The sequence below is a fragment of the Myxocyprinus asiaticus genome, chromosome 16, assembly GCF_019703515.2.
Source record: "Myxocyprinus asiaticus isolate MX2 ecotype Aquarium Trade chromosome 16, UBuf_Myxa_2, whole genome shotgun sequence".
Taxonomy (NCBI): domain Eukaryota; kingdom Metazoa; phylum Chordata; class Actinopteri; order Cypriniformes; family Catostomidae; genus Myxocyprinus; species Myxocyprinus asiaticus.
Genome location: NC_059359.1, coordinates 35263254 through 35285388, shown reverse-complemented (window position 1 = coordinate 35285388; position 22135 = coordinate 35263254). Strand labels below are relative to the sequence as shown.

Genomic DNA, 22135 nt, shown 5'->3' with positions numbered 1-22135 from the left:
TTTACATGTATTCCTTACTCCCCAACCCTGGCCACGTTATAAGTATACTGCCTACTATTCTTCAAAAGTAGCAAGTGAAGCAGTAGGCATTATTTCATGATAAATGTTTCAAACATTGTCACATAACCTGTTCACATTGCATGCACAAGTGTACAAACCGGTGCATGTACAAACCGGTTTTGCATTTTAATTTTAAAGGGATATTTCATGATTGCATTAGAAGATTGTTTACAGTGACACGCGTTCACACTAGGCATGTGACTGTATTCAGTATTGTTTTCGTGGGCACTTCAAAATACCGTAAATTATTCTTGGTAACCTTTTAGCCAAATTGTTTAGATTTTTCTGATTGCACAATAGTTTTTTTCCATCAACGAATCAAGAGTCACTGCATGTACTGTATGTGGCATAAATGACACACAAGCACGGGCGTAGATTCCTGGGGGGATATTATTATGTGTGAGTCACGTAACTACTTTAATGATACTTTGGGGTCTTTTTTTAAGCTTTAGAATTAGTCACTATCAAGTGCCATTGTACTGAAAAGATAAACTGGAATATTTATTATTGTTTTCACCTTTTGTGTTCCACATAAGAAAGTCATATGGGTATGGGACCACGTGAGGGTGACTACATGATGACAGAATTTTCATTTTTGGGTTAACTATTGCAAAAAAACTAAAACAAAACAAAACAAAGCTCAGTTACAAAGTGAAAATAAGATGTTTAAGATTGTATGCATATTTACTTCTGGTTAATGCGTCACACTGGATATGGATGGTCAAGTCATTGTAAGAAACAGTATTCTGTGCAATGTCCTCTGTTGTATACTTCACATTTGGGCAAACTTTGTGAATCATCTTGGTATTTATGCATACACAAAAGTAGCATACTGTCACTGTGCGCAAGATAAATACTATATACTGCAGCATTAGCAACATAAGAATAGTATTATAGTACTCGGACATGGCCAAGTGTTTGGTAACAGTGCTCCTTAAATCACTTGTGAAATATTTTTTTCTGTTTAAAGAGTACTTTCACAAAGAGTCTTTGTTTTGTCTAAACTACTCAACAAAAGCCTCTCAAGGCCACCAGTGCTGTTTGAGGAATGGGCGTCCCTGCATACCAACAGGTCAAAGATCAGAGCAGGGCGTAGCCCAGAAGGTCATCTTGAGCCTGCAGGAAAATATTTGTGGTCTGGCAGATGGGACTGACTGGCTTGTAAATAATGATAACCGCTCAACACATAAAATAAAAAAATACAGGGGTTCTAATCTATAAAATGTATTATAAGAATTCTTGTTCAGTTTTGTCTATTATAAGCAACCAACAGTTAATCTCTGAATATGTTAAAGGAATTGTTCATTCAAAAATGAAAACTTTGTCATCATTTTGTTGTTCCAAACCCATATGACATTTTTTTTCTTCCATGGAGTACAAAATGTGTTAATCAAAATGTTAGCTTCAGTCACCATTCACTGCCATTGCACCTTTTTTTCATACAAAAAAGGCTAACATTCTGCCTAAGATCACTTTTTGTGTTCCACGAAAGAAATTGACATATGTGTTTGGAACATCACGAGGGTGGGTAAATGGGTTTTTTGTTTGTTTTTAGGTGAGCTCTCTTAACTACTTTTAAAATGTACATGCATTAACTGGCTTATGCTCACGTGAACCCATGATACTGTAAAACAATGCAGTCTGTAATAATGATAAAATGTGATTCTACAAACATGACTTCAAAAAGGCCGCTTTTTTAAAGTTCTATCTAGGTTTAAAGAAGAGTTCTCTTTCTTTGAGAGATCTCTGGCAGCACATCAGAAGGGTGATCTGTGCAACAATGGGAAGGGATATGGGTGGAAAAAGAGGGGGTGTGGGATAGAGGGATTTAGCATAAGAAAAACCCAGCAGGGGAAAGGTGAAGGGCCACCATCAGGAAAGAGGGCAAAAGAGGAGAGACCACACATGAAAGAAAGCCGACATCTGTCCACCCGCACAGGAGTAGCCAGAGACAACTGGACATTTATTGTAGTCTTTATGCACCAGTATAGGAGGAATCAATTTATACAATAACCAAACCTTTAAAATATTACTAAAACCTTTAAAATGTCTTTTTTTTTTTTTTTAACTAATGTCGATCATGTCTTCATGATTTTATGGTATTTAAACTTTTGACCTTTGATCCATTGATTTTTGTTTCCATACTACCATGATACATCTCTCTTTTTATGAATTTACAATATTTGCTCCATGCAGAATTTCAAAACTTTTATCCTTTCAAGCTCCAGTTTAAAAACCATTCGAATAACCTGGATACTTGGTCACTGGCTTTGTTCAGAGACAGCAAAAATCTGATTTAGTTGGTGCAACTGAACAGCAAAAAAACATTATTTCCACGCCCAATCTAAACCACATGTGGTTTGAAATCCAAATAAAATCTGATTATTATTATTTTATTAAGCATCAGTCAAAATGGTCAGCTTGGATTTTAAGTAGTTTTTTCAGGATGTAACTTGACTAATGTCACACACAATAAGTAGTAGTGTCTATAGCTGTGCCTAAATTCATACATTTTCACTCGCCTGTGTTATTCACTATATTGAGTACTGAATGAGCACTTTCGGAAACAGCATGAATGCATGAATGTGAACAATACAAACAACACTGCAGCAAAATTTCACATTTGGAGCTATTTGTGTCTGCTAGAGTCCCACTAATGCTTAAATTATTTCTATGGCAGCCAATGTAGATATACCAGATATTGACTACACTGTCTAATCAAACAGATCTGATTTCATAACTTGCAAAACGAATGTACAGTCAGTCCTAAAAATCGGACTTGAAAAATCTGATTTATGTGCAGTGTGAACAAAGCCTTAGTCACCAACCCATAAATGTCACACACTAACAGTAAGTGTAAATAAAATTTATTTATAATTTCATTGACCCCAAAAGACAATAATACACATTTCTAACAGACTTCAACAGACAACCAGTCCACAATTCTCCAGTTCCTTGCGTCAGTGATCTCCATCCATCCATCTGAGTTGCTGCAGCCTCATAAATAATATTTTTAAAAGATGCCTTTCTGCATGTGTTTGGGGGGTTGTGTGCAGGTGGAATCACTTGCGCTGTACTTGTGTAAAGGAGGAGGGTGTCTGTATGGGCTGTACAGGCTGGGATGACTGGAAGGGAGGAGGTTTCTTGCGGAGGTCAGGGGAGGAGACGGGCTTGACGGAGGGGAGGAGTTGGTTCCGTTTGATGATCTGTAGAGCCAGCTGTGTGTTTCCTATAAAAGCAACAATGACAGTTTCAAACCATTTATCAAAAATCCACAAGAAAGTGAATATTTGCAGTCAAAATAAGAGAGCAGAAATGTGAAGAAAGGCTATCAGAACAGAAAAGTTGTTCTGTAATAGGAGAACAGCTAATAGTCTTTGTCCAAACCCTAGTGAGCTGCAATGCTGTCTACATAGACTGATACCTTCCAAGACAGCATGCTAATCCAAATGGAAGCCAGTAAGTGTCTGATTTGAAATGCTCCTCATGATCAGCATCTGTGATAACCTTATAAGGCAGCATAAGTTTGCTGCCTAGAATTTAAAACAGCCTTCGCGTTTCATGTTGCCCAAGTAGGAAGCTCACTTGGTTATTGTATAGAGTTATAGTATAATTGTCATAATCATAGTGGTGAACGCAGTAGTACCCCAAATCTAGTACTTACTGAAACCTGTGACTCACCGTTCTGGAGTTCTAGGTAGACACCCAGTAAAATGGCTTCTGGAGGAATCTCCTTGGTGTTCACCATTGAAGCAGCCTACACAGATGGTAATCAGAAAGTTAAGTTAAATGGTCTAAAGACTGTCCCGCTAGTACGAGAGAGTGTGTATACAGGGCCAGAGTGGCTAAACAGGAGAATTCCCGGTGGGACGCTTATAAATTGAATGGGCACTACATATTAATATGAATAAACTTTCAGTAATGCGACTCCACAACAAGGGTTGCCAACCATCCGTTTTGTACGGAATCATCCGATATTTAATGGATGAGAATTGCGTTCCGTATTAAAGCCACACAGGATGCAATCGGTTAATCTCTGCAATCTTCATTCCTTGCTGTTGAGAATGCTAACAATATTCTTTACTGTCAAAAAATAAAAGATTACTTAAAGTAAATACAGGTGCTACAGCACGACACGGTAGGGAAATAATGTGACAGCTCTCAAAACATTAAACTCCACAAAACAAACCTCAGCATCTTCAATATTGTATTACGCACTCAAAGCACATTTTCTTAAAGAGACAGTAACTTAATTACTGGTTTACCGGTGTCTATAACATTTACATACCAAGAAATAGAAAAGTACAGATGAGTTATTTTAGACTTTTCTCATTTTATTGTGGGATTTTTGTACTTTTGGTTGTATTCGTCCACCGATTATTATTATTATTTTGTTAATGGTATGTACTGTAAAAAATTTAAAGACAATCACTTAACCTTCAGTTAGTTTCTTGTGCATTTAATTGGTGCACATACTGGATTTTTACTGGATTTGTTACTATGTTATTTAAAATGTTTAAAATACAAAGCACTGAAAAGTTCAATTGTTAGTGTGTACATCGTGAACTATTTATGCACATTTACAATTCTGCAATTCTCTAGTGTTATTATTTGCTAAACTGATATGTGAATAATGGTGTGACACTTGTTTACATTAAAATTCTCTAATGTCAGAAAGCTAAAATATAAATGACATAAACTTATAAATCTTAAATGCCATATGTGGTATAAAGTAATGGAGTGCTAATAACTCTCTAGTAAGTGCATACATTGTATATTTTTGGGGCTGGACTTGGACATGAAACTCCAGGGCTGAATATGAATCCCGCTGCGGCCTTGTGTGTATATATTTCAATAAAAAATCGAAACTGGAGTGCTTCACTTGAAGTGTGCGCTTACCTGATGAAGGCACTTGCGGGCTTTCTCATATTCACTCCTCAAGCAATACGCACTGCCTAAGTTGAAGAGCATCGTGGCCCTGGCCGAGCTCACTGAGCTGGGGTAACATAAAGGAGTCTGCTTCCCTGCTGCAACACACCAAAATTACATTAACAGACTACAACTTTTGTGTACACATGAATGACTACATCTAAACTCTCAATAGTATGCACTTAATACAACATGAAATCTAAATTGACCCCTTTTACCTTCTTAATAAATGTCCCTGGTCTTATTGTACACGATTCATCAGTGCATGTTATTCTGAAAATATTTTTCAAGATCTTGATAAAAAATATCAAATTGTAACTTTCTCTGCCTTTAAAATCACTTATTTTTCTGTGGATGTAACTAAATGTAACAACAGAGTCTAAAGCAACAATCAAATCAAATCCAAATGGATAGAATAGAGTCCCTCCCACATTATTTACATGACGTTATGGAAGTTTTTGTCTTTTAAAATATCAGATTGTAATATCAAATACACTTACAGGACTCCAAAGGCTCTAGATCTCCTTTATCAGAACCTGTCATGAGAAGCACAAACATGTCAGTATCCATACACCACATCCTATTATGTCTGTATGTTTTGATTATGTGTGTGTTTGCGTACCTTGGTCTTGTTCACTGGGTGACACACCTAATGAGACATCAGTAACGTTCTCTGGGTTGAGATGTGCAATAGCGTCAGAAATTCTGTCCAGAGAGATCAGGGCTTCAGCAGCATATAGGTGACCCAGGAACCTGAGAACATGCAGCACACAACTCATCAAACATTGATTCCAGATCAGCTGAATATATTTAAAGCCACTTTCTAAGACAAAGATGAAAGCTACACTAAATTATTTTACATTGTGAGCAGTGAATCCCCTCTTAGTCTCAACTTCATCCGTGTCTTTGAAATAAAGTCGGAATGAACCAAACCAACCAAAACAAACCATACGGTTCCTACACTTTTTGATCAATACATTTCCATGATCTTTCCAATCTTTGATTACTGGATAAGGATTTTTTAAAATAATTTTGAATCAGACAGATTCACTTTGATCTATTTGATTCATGCTAATGAATCAATGTGTGTAAACAAGTTTAACTGATGCATGGAAATCAACCAACTCAAAAGAAGGATTTGCTCACACATCAGACATCACTATGGATTGTGAGCAAGTTTTACTCCACAAAACAGCAATACCTAGTTGATGAAATATTTTATAGCAGAGCATAACTAGAAAAATGTATATTCATAATAGAAATTTGCATGAGCTTTCTATGAAGAATTTAATGCAAGACGTATTCATTTCCATGACTTTTCCAAGAAAATAAAATGTAAAAATTCCTTCTTATTTCCTTTATCCATTTTAGGACCATGTGAACCCTTAAACCAAACTTCGATGTAACAAATCGATAAAAAAAAAAAAAAAAAGTTTCCGGACATTCCCCAGTGTAAGTGTAAGTCTAGGACTTTCCATGACATTTTTTAATTTTTTAAAAGTCTCACGAGAACTTTTGTCTTTTAAGCATCCCGTCACACAGGATTGGCCAGATCAGTCGTCAATCAAAGGGGTATTTAAGGAGTGCAAATATTAACTGAATGCTGTTAGAGGACTCATAAAATATATAAATCAGACAGACAAAGAGAGACAGACTCACTTAAGAGATCCTGACAGCTTCGTCTGATGTAGGAGCTTTTCTGCATGGTTAAGAGCCATTAAGTTGTCCCCAAGAGCAAGAGCCACATATGCACTGCAGGCTAGAATGGAGCACCTGGGAGAGAGAGAGAGAAAAAAACAAAAAACATAGGCAGTGAGTTAATCCAATGCAAATGACACAGTTTAGGTGTCTCTTCACTGGCCTTATTTGAGAAATTAACCAGCTAGCCATACGGCAGGCATAACAAAATCAGCCAGCAACATCATCTGTAGGGATGGGAATCACTGGGAATTTAACGATTCTCGTTTCGAATCCACTTAACTATTGTGTTTCCTAAATAATTCTGTAAATGATTCTTAGTACTTTGAGAAAGCACAAAATAACTGATCCTAACTATGTTACACCATTACCTACAGCAGGGGTACTCAATAGACGGACTCCGGTCTGGATCCGGACCGAAGGACAATTAAATCCGGACCGAGATCTAAATCTTTGTGCTAGTTATCTGACACCTGGCTAAGTGATTGTGTAAGGGGGTCCAGCACTGCACGCTTTATTCCCACTCCATGCGCGTTGCCTCTCTACCTGCTATAGACATGAGGCGCCGCATTAAGCCGCATAAGATTTACTGTACGTACCAGTTGCAGGTGTGGTTATTTTAACAACAGCAGCAGAGACACCGCTACAGATACTGGCATCTTTTGCTCAAACACGCAGCAGAAAACAAAAATGAAGCAAAGGAAACTATCTTCATCTGTCTGATGTGTGATTCAGATGGTTCAGCTAAACCAGGTCTGTGTCAGGACAAGTTAACGTGCCGCCTTTACACTATAACATTCTTTCTGTCTAAACTTAGCTTTATTAATCAGCATGTTACGAGCCTCTCATAATAAACGTAATAATAAATTTGTGAAAATTAATCAGAGATGTCATCATGCTATTTTAATGCTTCACTGTTATGTAAATTGTTTGTTTGTTGTTAGTAAAGTCTCACTTTAAGGAAAATATAAAAATGGTCCATTCAGACTTTTACATTTGTATACATTTTCTCTCAGGGGACACCCCTGAACCCCCATACAGGATTTTTTATCTGTCAAAAGGCCACCTATGTCCCATATATATTATGAATGTAAAAATATTTCAACACAAAACCTGGACTGCTGTCAATAAGCTTCATATCAAACTGTTAATATTCACACATCCAAGTGCCCTCGACTGATGAAATCTTGATGAAATATTTTCATCTTTTGGTAGAAAAGATCTCTCAGACCCCACTACTTCAGCTGTCTCTGGGCCCCCAATGTCCTCATCCCTGCCCAGTTTTGAAGAGACTATTTTGACTGTTTAGGATTTTTTCCCCTCTTTTTTACAACATGACTCTCCCATCTACATTAAAACAGACTCCACCTTTGGTTTCCTTTCGCCGTAACCTCCGTTCTCTTTCACCCTCACGCCTTTCCACTGCTGTCTCTACCTCTCTTCCCACACTAAATATATTTTCCACACTTGATGTAAACACTGCTACAGACACACTAAGCTCTACTTTAACAACCTGTCTAGACAACATCTGTCCTATCTCCTCTAGGCCAGCACGTACTACACCACCCAGCCCCTGGCTCTCTGATGTCCTTTGTGAACATCGGACTGACCTCAGAGCAGCTGAGGAGATGGCAGAAATCTAAAGATCCAGCAGATCTAGGTAAATATCAGTCTCTGCTTGCAACTTTTTCAGATAATGTTAAATCTGCAAAAACCTCCTATTACCAGAACAAGATCAACAGCACCACAGACACTCACAGCTTGTTTAGAACATTCAACACACTTCTCTGCCCTCCCCCTCCTGACACATCACTGACAGCAGATGTCTTCGCCAAATTTTTTACTAATAAGGTTACAACCATCAGCAATACATTCTCAGCACCACACCGTAAAACACCTGTCTCCTGTACACAACTCTACTGTCTCTATGTTCTCTACTCTGACTGACACTGAGGTCTCTAAATTCCTCCTCTCCAACCACCCCACCACCTGTTCCATTCCTTCTCACCTTTTCCAGGCCATCTCTCCGTCCATCCTACCTGCACTCACACATATAATTAACACATCTCTACTTACAGGCACTTTTCCCACTACATTTAAGCAGGCTCGAGTAACCCCGCTGCTGAAGAAACCCGCACTTAACCCCACACAAATAGAACATTACAGACCAGTCTCTCTCATCCCATTCATGGCAAAAACACTTGAAAGGGCAGTTTTCAATCAAATCTCCACATATCTCTCACAGAAAAAGCTGCTGGATAACAATCAGTCAGCCTTCAAAAGTGGACACTCCACCAAGACTGCCCTGCTGTCTGTCACTGAGTCGCTGAGACAGGCGAAAGCTGAATCGAGATCATCAATCCTGATTCTGCTGGACCTTTCTGCAGCCTTTGACACAGTCAATCATCATATCTCACTCTCTACCCTCTCCTCGCTGGGCATCACAGGAACTGTGCTTGACTGGTTTAATTCCTATCTCTCAGGTATGTCCTTCAAGGTAGCCTGGAGAGCTGAGGTATCCAAGCCACATCAGCTACTTACTGGGTTACCTCAGGGATCAGTGCTTGGGCCACTTCTCTTCTCCATATACACAACATCACTGGGACCCATCATTCAGGCACATGGTTTCTCTTACCACTGCTACGCTAATGACAAGCAACTCTACTTGTCTTTCCATCCCAACGACACCACAGTGACTGCTCAAATCTCTGCCTGCCTGGCAGATATTTCGGCCTGGATGAAGGAACACCACCTGCAACTTAACCCAGCCAAGACTGAACTCATTGCCTTTCCAGCCAACCCTGCTGTTGAACACAACATCACCGTGCAGCTGGGTGCAACTACAGTAACGCCTTCCAAAACTGTCAGAAATCTAGGGGTAACCATCGACAACAGACTACATTTCACAGACCACATCTCAAAGACCGCAAGATCATGTAGATTTACACTCTACAATATCAGGAAGATAAGACTTCTCTGAACATGCCACACAATTGCTTGTCCAGTCACTTGTCATAACAAGACTGGACTACTGTAACACTCTCATTGCAGGCCTCCCTGCATGTGCAATTAGACCCCTGCAAATGATCCAGAATGCAGCAGCACGTCTGGTCTTTAATGAACCAAAGAGAGCACATGTTACACCACTCCTTGTCTCTCTTCACTGGCTGTCAGTTGATGCACATATCAAATTCAAGGCTCTGATGCTGGCATACAAAACAGTCACTGGGTCTGCTCCAGCATACCTAAAATCATTTATGCAGAGCTACGTGCCCACTAGAAGCCCGCGGTCGGCTAAGGAACGTCGCCTTGTTGTACCAACACAAAGAGGCACCAAAACACTTTCCCGGACTTTCAGCTTCATCGTACCACGATGGTGAAATGACCTTCCCAACTCCATCCGTGAAGCTGACTCACTCTCTGTCTTCAAAAAATGACTAAAAACACATCTTTTCCATGAGTACTTAACCAGTCATTTAAAAAAATGTTGCACTTTAGTCTGTTTTGAATACTATTCTGATGCTAGTGAAACTTTGTAATATGGCACTTTTCATACCACTGTCTCCTTAAGATGATTTGCTTTTGTTTTCCTCTTTTGTAAGTCCCTTTGGATAAAAGTGTCTGCCAAATGTATAAATGTAAAAATGTAAATGTTTTACAAAGTACTATTGCTGCCAACATGGCAAGTTATAAAAACTATTAAAAAGATACATAATTTCCTAGCCATATACAGTAACTACTGACACCATGTAAGCTACATATTATGTCCGGAACTTTGCTGGGCAGGAAATGTAGAGACCGGACCTCTTGGAACTTGTACTCCTGACCTACAGTATATTTAGTTTGTATAGAGTAGGGTTTTAATGGAAATTGTTTAAGAGGAGTCCACTTGTGAAAATTCTTCTATTTTGCATTTCTCAATTCATTGTTTTTTTTTCCATTACAAATTACATCAGAATAACAATTAAAATTATTTTTTAAATTGAGTTAAGAATTGAAAAATTAAGGGGGCCTGGGTAGCTCAGCAAGTATTGATGCTGACTACCACCCCTGGAGTCGTGATTTCAAATCCAGGGCATGCTGAGTGATTCCAGCCAGGTCTCCTAAGTAACCAAATTGGCCCGGTTGCTAGGGAGGGCAGAGTCACATGGGGTATCCTCCTTGTGGCCACGATTAGTGGTTCTCACTCTCAATGGGGCGCTTGGTAAGTTGTGCATGGATTGCGGAGAGTAGCATGAGCCTCCACATGCTGTGAGTCTCCGCGGTCTCATGCACGACGAGCCACGTGTTAAGATGCGTGGATTGACTGTCTCAGAAGGGGAGGCAACTGAGACTTGTCCTCTGCCACCTGGATTGAGATGAGTAACCGCGCCACCATGAGGACGTAGTAATTAGTGGGAATTGGGCATTTCAAATTGGGAGAAAAGGGGATAAAAAGAAAGAAAAAAAATGAATTGAAAAATTTACATGAATTTTAGAATTTCATGTGATTCAATGGAAGCAAGGAAATCTGACCTTTCGCACAAAGTAGTCAATGCCATAAATGTGCTTATTTGATCAGTGACCTAGAAATAGTGCAAATTCCATAATATTTTTGTTAATTTTATATCATAACATTTGTTATCATAAACCTTTCCATTTTTTTCTATGTTTCAGATTTGGAATCCCTAATTTTCAATGTGGAAACTAATACTAAACTAAAAACTTTACCAAAAATAGTACTGTTTTTAAGCATTAAACTACGGTTTTAATTAATAAAGCTGCTTAATAATGTGTTTCCTTAACTACACATTGTCATATTAACAAACAGTTAGTAATTATACTGATGTGTTTCTAATATGACTGTAAATAATGACTTATGGTCTAGTGATTCAGATGTTATTACAGTAACTGACTGATTCAGTGAGTAAGCCATTTTAGCCCAGTGAGTTCATCTGGGACTCATTTGTAAGTCACTTTAACCATTTCATAAAATAAATAAAACATAACCAGCGTGGACACCACAATAGAAAGATATGGTCACAAAATGAATGCAGACATTTAAGAATCGTTAACAGTACCAAACATCATAAAAAATCATTCAGTCCTGGATTTATTTCCCCTGGTAACAAAAAAACGTAACTGGTTTCGAATCAAGAACCATTTCTTGATCCCCAACCCTAATCATCTGCATTGCAACTTCAATGAAACACGATTGGTATATTAGCTTTTGCTTTTTTTTTTTTACACATCAGAGGGTAAGAGAGGGAGAGACGGGAAAAGAGGGGGAAATGGAGGAAAACTCAAAGCTCTGAGTGGCTGCTTGTGACACAATAGCCTGCAGGATTCCAGGAAGAGCTGTGAGTAAATGGTGCCTGGGCTTGTAAAAACGTCAGCGTATCAGGGTGTCAGAGCAGGGTCAACACAATCCACACACCACACTACTTCCCTTCACAGGCAACCACGTCTGGCCAGCCGACTGGATCAAAGGGGGAAGGGGAGAAAGGGGGATGGAGGTGGGGTTGAAGCTCTAATCAATTTCCGAGGCAAAAAAACAGTAACGTGAGAGTGAATGGTGAAGTGGGGGCATAAAATAAGAGAGATGCCAGGGGGAGGGTTATCCACAATTACAGGGCATAAAAGGTATGCCTGAAGCAAAGCTAGTGTCTATCAGAGACTCAGTGGGTTTAAACTAATAAAGGTTAACTGGATTTACAGTGATTATCAATATAATTAGTCATAATTGTTGCATTTTATGTCATTATTACAGACTAAAGATTACTGAATGTGTTTAGCCATGATCTTATGTAGTCATATTAATATTTTGTATAATAAAGAACTAAATTAATTGTGTCTACTCCTAAACTTTTAAAGGCACACTATTAGTAAAAGTCAGCAATTAGCAGTTTTATGCAAAGTTTGTTTTAAGATCGTTCAGGCTGAGCCAAACAATAAAAAGTATAAGAGGGCAGAATGGTTATAATGAAAAAAAAAAAACACATGGATGGGGCATTGTTACCTAAACGTTGTGTTAAATTGGTAAGGTATTATGAATCTAAATGATAAATCTTCTTTTTTCATTCTTTAGGAAAAAAATTTTGTATCTTAAAGGAAACTTATTGAGCATACAACATCTGCCAACCAATGGGCTAAGCCAAATAAAACCTGTACACACAGTCCTTCAAATAATCTTCAGGCCGTCTCTTGTAATCTCACCTGAGATTCTCCACCTCTTGTTTTCTCAAAGGTGATGAGGGGGCAGCAGGAATGAACTTGTCTCCCTCTTGGGTCTTCCCACTGTCAGTAAAAGCACACCCAAAAGGTCACCAGCTTAATATGCATAAGTAAGCCATCTGATGACTGATTTCCCTTAAAAGTGTAAACACTGTGGCACTAACAAGGCAATGCTCTGGTTAATTAGTAAACAGCCACATATAGCAACATCGGATCAACCAATGGTGCACGTTTGTCTGTTGGTCTGTTTTTCGCACAACAGAAAGGACAAGGGAAACATGTTTGTATACAGTTGTTATTTTTGCAATTCTGTATGGTCACTCTAATGGTGCAGAAATTACACACTTCATCTTTAATATTTATCAGTTGGGATCAGTTGTATCCAGTGTGGGTTGGTATTGTATACGTGTATTTTCATGTACCTGCAGGCATCACTTGTCTCGCTGCTGCTTTCCATGCTGCCTGACTGGCTGCAGCTCTTAGAGCTGTTGTCTGGTTTGCTGTCGTGCTGTTGGTGCTCTGGTAGCAGGAGCAAAGCGTTACGCAGGCAGATTGCCGCAAACTCCATACTAGCCACTGGAATTGCTGCTGACTGACCCTCACTGCACACAAACACACAAACATTCATCAGTTATTTTAGCATGTAGCATGGTGTTTCAGAAAGATTTTTGGTACAATTCTCATCCTAGTGGTTAAACGGGGTTGCTGCAGAGTTTTTAAAATCAAACGTAGGACTTTTTAAGACCTTTTTCAAGACCTGAAAAAATAAAATAAATAAATAAATAAAAACTCACACCATATGTCGATACCAGAACAAACTCACACAATCTTAAAATAAACCATTTCTCACAGATTATTTTACTTAAACAGGCTGGGGAACACATTCAACAAAGCCTTAGAACTTGTAAAGCCATGCCCTCACTACATGATTTTTGGTCGTATTTTGCTGTCGAAAACAGATTTCTTAGGTCAGCGACAAAACCCCGGATCACAGCCTACGTTCGGCGATGCTCATTAAGTATGAGCAGTTCAGCCACGTGAAGCGCACAGTGCATGCAGACTATGTACATTATTTTTTTAATTAAACTGTATCCTCTTGCGATTTAATCATCACATTAGGCCATTTCACGATTCCTGTCTTTCCGACCCCAAATTTAAGACCTCTGCAAATGATACATGGATTCAAACTACTCACCTTTTGGCTAAAAGTCACCTTTTTTTAAGCAAATGTGCCCAATTTGTTTGGTAATTTTTTTTATTTTATTTTCATTTTATTCATTAAAATCACTTGAAATTGGTACTTTAAGCTTAAACACTTAAAAAACATAAAATTCATCAAACAATTCAACTGAAAATATATCCCTGGAACACCTGTTATGAATTTCTCGCCTTTTCTCAACTCTTTCACCTCATCCCTGATGATAATTAAGACTTTTGTCATATAGTTTAAGATACTTAAGACTTTTTATGACCTTACATTTTAGAAACCCGAATTTAAGACTTTATGGATCTGCGGGAACCCTGTAAAAGATCTTAATAACATCAGATAAAAGTGTCATCTAAATGGCTAATTAGTATTTTATTAAGATTATTTAAAAGAGATCTGGGATGGAGCCTGGGTAGCTCAGCGAGTATTGATGCTGACTACCACCACTGGAGTCATGAGTTCGAATCCAGAGTGACTACAGCCAGGTCTCCTAAGCAACCAAATTGGCCCGGTTGCTAGGGAGGGTAGAGTCACATGGGGTAACCTCCTCATGGTCGCGATTAGTGGTTCTCGCTCTCAATGGGGCATGTGGTAATTTGTGCATGGATCGCAGAGAGTAGCATGAGCCTCCACATGCTGTGAGTCTCCGTGGTGTCATGCACAACGAGCCACGTGATAAGATGCGTGGATTGATGGTCTCAGAAGCATAGGCAATTGAGACTTGTCCTCTGCCACCTGGATTGAGGTAACCGTGCCTACAAGTAGTGGGAATTGGGCATTCCAAATTGGGAGAAAAAGGGGATTTAAAAAAAAAAAATAATAAATCTGGGATGACAGCAGTAAGGTTGCAGGTTTGATTCTGTACCAGTATGTTATTAAAGTCGTTGCAAAGGAACTCTACATGTAATAATGTAACTTCAATCATTTGGATGAAAGGCATCTGTTATGTGGCAAGTAACTAACCATCTCCCTACATCACTTCAAGGGAGAAACTCAAAAGGATGACATCTCCTGGAGAAATTGTGACATTGCAATACATACAGCAACATGAAGTCCATGAAATCCTCAAACATCCTCAATTATAAGCAAAGTGATGTTTGTGTGACTTCTGGCCAATCTGTCTTTGTGAAACAACCTTCCTTACCTGTAGATGGTGTTTTGTGTGGACTGTGATGCTAGAACAATCTTCCTATGGTAGCCCTGCCCAACAACAGCCTGTACAATCCCCTTTTTACTGGGCAAACCCTTTGTTTCCTGTTCTGAGCTCTGAAGAAAAGGAAAAGAGTTTACAATGACATTTTAATTCACTCAAACAACAACTTAAAAATGTGTAGGATATTAAATAACCTCTCAAAGAATCTACTTATTACAGCCTGTTTACACCAGATTTGATTTTGCAGGTAAAGTTTTCAGTGCACACACACACAAAAAAAGAAACATTCTTAACAATTTGAATAGGCTTGGTTTGAATAGGCCAAGATTAACCAAGTATTCATTTACCAATCTGAGGTCAAGTTCTTCCTACCATATTTTGAGAAGTGTGTGAGTGTGTGTGTGTGTGTGGGGGGGGGGGTCTTTTGTTCTAAATATTAATGTATGTACCCCTTTATTAGCTGTGATGCAGCACTCAGCGAGTCTGAGCCAGAGTCGAGGGTTAGAGTGATACACCTGCACTGCCTCCATCAAACACTCAAACGCTGCCAGCGGCCGGCCGAGATGAAGCAACTGAATCCCACAGTTATACAGCAGCTCATAGCGCTTATTAGCTAACAAAGCGCACATGGGGATACCTGTGAACTTCTTAGCTTCTGTGGAAGGAAAAATAAAACAACATTACAAGACTATAAAATATCCATAATCACAGTTCTTGCGTAGTTTCAAAATCTGTATTAATAAAAAAAAGAAAGAAAAAAAACACTAGATTTTGTGCTTTCTATTCACTTCTATTTATACAAAAACAAAAGCAGGAAAGTGGGGTACGCAAGCGTATGAAGAATTTTGACTTACGCTGTATACTTAAGTTCAAGTATGGTGAACTCTAAACTACAAATTCGTGTAATGAAAGTATATTCGACCAATAGAGAATCTAAACATCACAAATCAATTATGGAGGAAACTCTCATTTTGGTGGCTTTACATTATTATACATTTAAAAGACATCAATAAAGAAGTGACATTGAAGTAGATTATGTATTTTACAATTTTGAAATTAATATTTGTTTTAAATTTTTTATTCAAAACACATCATATCCAGTTGCCCAAATTGTGCAATAGTCCATTATAATTTTGCATGCTTAATCTGTAGTTTGAGGTATGCTTTGTGAGATCTGAAGTATGATCTGGCATGTAGGTTCTGATGTTGTGCTCCATTCTCTCACCCTGTCCATTACTGTTGTCCCCAAGCTGAGCGCATGTGTGGTTGTTTTCCTGAAGTGCTTTTTTGAAGTAAAATAGACCCAGATTGTGTTTCCCCATTGCAAAATGGATACAACCAAGATTATTCCAGAACATACACCTCACACATTCACCTTTGAGGGGGAAAAAAAGACACAAATTACTTTATGCCACGAGAGCCTTGCACTTCCCTCCATAGTAATGTATTTCCAGATATTTTATTTTCATATTTATTTTACTAAAGAAGTATGAGGTATACACTTTATTAGGTACACCTGTACATCTACTTATTCACACGATTATCTAATCAGCCAATCGTGTGGCAGCAGTGCAATGCGTAAAATCATGAAAAAAGCTGATACTGGTCAGAAGCTTCAGTTAATGTTCAAATCAACCATCAGAATGGGGAAAAATTTGATCTTAGTGATTTGGACCGTGGCATTATTGTTGGTGCCAGATGGGCTGGTTTGAGTATTTCTGTAACTGCTGATCTCCTGGGATTTTCACACACAACAGTCTCAAGAGTTTACTCCGAATGGTGCCAAAAACAAAAAACATCCAGTGAGTGGCAGTTCTGCGGAAGAAAAGGCCTTGTTGATTTGAGAGGTCAACGGAGAATGGCCAGATTGGTTTGAGCTGACAGAAAGGCTACTGTAACTCAGATAAACACTCTGTTTAATTGTAGTGAGCAGAACAGCATCTCAGAATGCACAACACGTCGAACCTTGAGACGGATGGGCTACAACAGCAGAAGACCACGTTGGGTTCCACTTCTGTCAGCCAAAAACAGAAAACTGAGGCTGCAGTGGGCACAGGCTCACCAAAACTGGACAGGTAAAGAGTGGAAAACAGCCTGGTCTGATGAATCTTCATCTCAGATTTCTAATCTTGGCAGAAAATGTTTTCCCCATTCTGATGGTTGATGTGAAAATTAACTGAAGCTCCTGACCTGTATCTGCATGATTCTATGCATTGCACTGCTGCCACACGATTGGCTGATCAGAAAAATCACATGAATAAGTAGCTGTACAGATGTACTTAATAAAGTGGTCAGTGAGTGTATGTAGATAATTAAGTAGTCATAAAATTATAAAGAGAGTGTACCTGTCTTCAAGGGTCCAGGATGTTCTGCGATGTTTGAGCTGTTGAGGAGTTTCACAGCTTTACGGTAATTTCCCCTCAAATACTCAAAATTACTCTTCAGAAAGAGTGAGGGTGCAGACTGAGAGAGGATCATATACACAAACGACGTCAGAGTAAATTACTGCTCCATGCAAACTTGATCAACATTTATATCATTACACAATTATAGTGAGTGTTTAAGATTAATGTTGGCATTAATATATTTATTCACTCATTTCATAAGAAACTGTGAATGTTCTCACATTTCCAGCTGTGTTCATCACAGACTTGATTTCTCGTTTGCAGGCCTTCAGTGACTTCATCTGTATATAGGCTCGAACTTTATACTGCGCACACACAAACATATCCCAAAACTTTTAGACTGAATTTGTTGTTTGTGGCAACACATTTAGTGGTTGTTTGCTGATCAGCATACTTTCTTAATTTCATTCTTTTTCATTTCAGAGTTAGCCATTTGAAGAGATTCAACTAAGTTTACAGAGCAACACCCCAAATCTTTTCTTTACAGGTTACACTTAAAATCTCAACACAGTAAAGTGGCAACAGGTCCTGAACAAGTCTGACATCCATCACACACTTCTCTCACCTGGTGAATCTTTGATTTAGCTGCCTCGATCATAGCTATGAACTCTGCCTTTTGAACAGCAGACTCTTTATTTGTACTGTTGGAGCTCTGTTAGGATGACACATGATCAAAGTTAGATTTGAGGGAATATACAGTACTGTTCAAAAGTCTTAAGCACATAAGGTGTCTCACAAAAGCATTTGTCTTAAGTTGATTATTGAGATCTTCAGTTTTAGTGTGTCAATAGAACATATAAATGTTAGACTCCCAAACATTCCTTTTGCAAATAGAATAGAATAGAAGAACAGGGAGCCCTGCAACACATGTCATGGCCCCCACAGAGTCCCCCACTGAACATCATGTCAGTCTGAGATTACATAAAGAGACAGAAGCAACTGAGACAGCCTAAATAGATAGAAGAACTGTGGTGAATTCTCCAAAAAGCTTGGAACATCCTATCTGCCAACAACCAAGAAAAACTGTGTCCAGGTGTACCTAGAATAAGGGCTGCTGTTTTGAAGGCAAAGGTGGTCACAGCAATATTAATTTAGCTTTTTTTTTAATGTCTACTGCACTTTGTATGATGTTAATTAATTGTTTACAGCTGTTCCTCATTTGATAAGAAATGGAATCTGGTAAGCTACAGCATTCTATTGTGGGCATTATCTAGTACTCAAGCCATTTGAAATGTGCTAGTATAGTTGAAGTATGCTGTAGTTTTCTCTTTAGTATTACCACTAATAAATACACATTTAAACGCAATGAGCACTAGAGATACAGGAAACAAAAATAAAGAGAAAGGGGTGATGCATACTAAATGATAATTTGGGGAAGACAGCAAACGTTTCTCACCTCTCCTTTGCCATTCTTGTTGTTTCCTTCCTTAACGGTCAGTTTCTCCAGCACGGCCAGCAGATGCAGGGCCTTCTCTGGCTGGAAGGTGAGCAGGTAAAGATCCACCAACAGGAAACAAACGGCCTGAGCAAACTTCTCTTCTAGGACAGAGGACATCATCAAGCCATGCCATACTATGCTTTGGTTCTTGTACAAGTGCACTAAAAGGAACCATGTGGAGTACGATAACAGTTTTCATTTACATTCTGAAACCTACCAAAAGGTTCAAGAAACTGGTAAAGCTTCTCCCCGATGGATATAGCTTCTGAATATTGTCGCATGTGGTAATGAATCACCGCTTGATTGTAGTAGAGGATACTATTTTCAACATCATCCAAACCATCTATATCCTCCACAGCTGTGTGCATCTGCGAACAATGATTAATTTGCATTAATAATAGCATCAAAAATCTAAATAATTAGACAGTGCTTTAGCATTTTGTTGCACAACATTTTCCCATGTCAAACTACAGAGATACACAAGTATAAAATTGGAAGCAATATTAATTTTGTATCTGTTTAGACCTTTTCCTCATTTTTGATGAGCAAGAGCAGGGCTATTCAACTTCATCGACAAGAGGGCTGTTTGAAAGATGTTATAAATGGTGATAAGCCTGCTAGTGTTAAAAAAGCAGCAGCATACAGGTTTCATATGACATAAAGGTGAGTAAATAATGATCATATTTTTATTTTAAAATGAACTGTTCCTTTAAATGAAAAAAAAAAACACAAAAAAAACAAACAAACAAACAAAAAAAAAACACACATTCATGCAAGACTTTTAACAAATTACTGGCTAATGTAATATCTGACCTGATTCTTCAAGGTCATTAACGTCTGCTTCAGGATGCCTGATGTTGTCTGCCCAGTTTTAAAGAATTCAGTGACTGCTTTATTCATCAAAATCTTGTAGTCTTCCTTGTTCAACTCCTGAAGGCTGTCTAGGTGTTTCAGGGACTCATCATAGCTTTCAGCCTAAAGAGATATCACAGCATTACATGTCATCAGTGACAACAGAACACAACAGTGTGTACAAACCACCTACTCAGAAATCTACATTACATGTATTTACCTTAAAGGCCTCAAAAGCATTAGTTGCCATCTCTTTCTCTTGATCTGAGATCCCAGGAGATGAAGCGCTGTCATGTTTCATGTCACCTGTATGATCTTAACAGTGAACAAATGTTTTACTCAACGCGTTTTCTACATCATTATAGGACAGCAAAAAATATATATAATAGCTTTACCCCTTTAAAACAAAGAAAGTTTGACCTTTTTTTATGCAAGCTACCAAACCCAAGACAATTAAAAGTCCTAATTGCGACAAATCACAAAAACTGATGGAAATAAACGTTTCTTATAACGTATGCTTATTATATAACTCATCATTGACCTTTTCTGTAAGTATAAACAGTGTCACGCCAGTTCAGTGACGCACGTAGTTTTCCATTTTGCTGCTACAGCTCGTTATCATCAAAAACATACACTATTCATCTAACAGCTTGGTATTATAGTTATACAAATGTGAAATACACAAAAAAGACGTGTTCGGTTGTGAAAAATCGTATGTTTACATCTTCAGCGGCGCCCCATAACAGCTGCACTGTTTATCAGACAATGTGCATATTATAAACACCGCTCACCTGAGCCTGTTTCTGCCATTCCTTTAAATTTACGGATGTTTATTCACTTTTACAACAAGTAAATATTGAAGTTAATTCCACTATTTGAATGTGTAGAGAGATACAGCAGACGATGCGTTTCCTTCAAGCAGATTCAGAAATCCGCCATGAATATTACCCACAAACGCCGCGCGCCTGCGAGTGAGGTTTTTAAACGGGACTTTGTGCACGCGATTGCCGACTTCCGCTTTGGCGGGTGAACTGCAAGTGATCGGTGCTGACGTTCATTCAGCAACCACACTAGAGGTCGACAGCCTCAAAGAAAATCAAACTGAATTTTCCCGCTCCATTTGTATCCAGTGATCTGAAGTTAACTCTTGTGCGACCTTCGGGACATTTTTGTCTTTTTCATTTTTTTTCCCGATCATTTTGGCTGTGTTAAAGCCAACAGCATACATTTAGATATTTCAACATTATACACTGTGTACACAAAATAGTTACACTCAGGACCTTAAGGACAAAAATGTCCCCATTGAAAGCCATTAAAACTGCAATATTTGATCCCAGTGCCATTAAAGCATAAAATCATGAATTTTATGATATTATGATTTCATTACAGAGCCCTGGATTCAAAATGTACATTTGGAATATTTTCCACCAGATGGCACCATTTTTCCCATGTTTAGCCTATGGAGCAAATACATGCTTTTTTCCTATTTTCTGTTTGCTGTATTATAGAGCACTGCAGGCCAAATGAATAACTGATGCAGCTAAAATTGTGTGGGTGTGTTGGTATGGACGTCAGAGTGTGTTTTGTATGTGTGTATTGAGAAATTGTGCGTGTGTATGTGTTAAAAATAACAGTGGCATTATACACACTGCACAAAAAATAATAATGCATCAAAATCAATGTTGTTGCTAATCATTGACATATCCCAAACTGTGATAATCTTTTTTCATAAAAAACAACAGTGGCAATATATAAACAAACTGGCATTTAAAGGGTTAAAATCCTGAAAATGAATGAATATTTGGTAGTTATGATCAGGACTGATGTTGGTTTAAAAAATGTACTCACTGAAAGTGGAAATATATAATATTATTATGGCAGTTTTTGACGCGGACAGTTTTGTCCTCTAAGGACCTCTGAGTAACTTTTTTTTATATTGACGCACAAGGGTTAATTACAGCAATTAACCGCGAGAGGTAGTGGGTTATAGTGATGTTACCACGTGGATAGTTCAAACATAAATACAAATTGCGTCATCAGTTCCTCACCCTCATGTATATCCAAACTTGAATGACTTTCTTTCTTCTGTGGAACACAAAATGAGATGCTGGGACTATCAGCCTCTATCACCATCCCCCTTCTTTTTCATCTTTTTTTTTTTTTTCCATACAGTGAAAGTG

At 38.4% G+C, this 22135-nt stretch overlaps 1 protein-coding gene across 3 annotated transcripts; it reads right to left on the bottom strand.

Annotated features, from left to right (window-relative positions):
• Window positions 1–1971: 1971 nt before the first annotated feature.
• On the bottom strand, window positions 1972–20911 carry cnot10 (CCR4-NOT transcription complex, subunit 10). 3 transcript variants are annotated; one of them, XM_051721345.1, is made up of 19 exons: window positions 20747–20911; window positions 20176–20270; window positions 19917–20078; window positions 19321–19471; window positions 19062–19204; window positions 18231–18317; window positions 17887–17970; window positions 17606–17723; window positions 16486–16635; window positions 15710–15915; window positions 15252–15373; window positions 13323–13502; window positions 12883–12963; window positions 6649–6762; window positions 5612–5742; window positions 5490–5525; window positions 4960–5087; window positions 3742–3817; window positions 1972–3289 (listed from the first exon to the last, which is right to left on the bottom strand). In XM_051721345.1, the coding sequence occupies exons 1-19, from the start codon at window positions 20763–20765 to the stop codon at window positions 3123–3125; spliced, it is 2250 nt and encodes a 749-aa protein (XP_051577305.1). In that variant the 5' UTR covers window positions 20766–20911; the 3' UTR covers window positions 1972–3122. The 3 variants fall into 3 exon arrangements, with proteins under 3 accessions (XP_051577305.1, XP_051577307.1, XP_051577306.1); XM_051721347.1 differs by having other exon boundaries at window positions 4960–5084; XM_051721346.1 differs by having other exon boundaries at window positions 19062–19201.
• Window positions 20912–22135: the final 1224 nt, after the last annotated feature.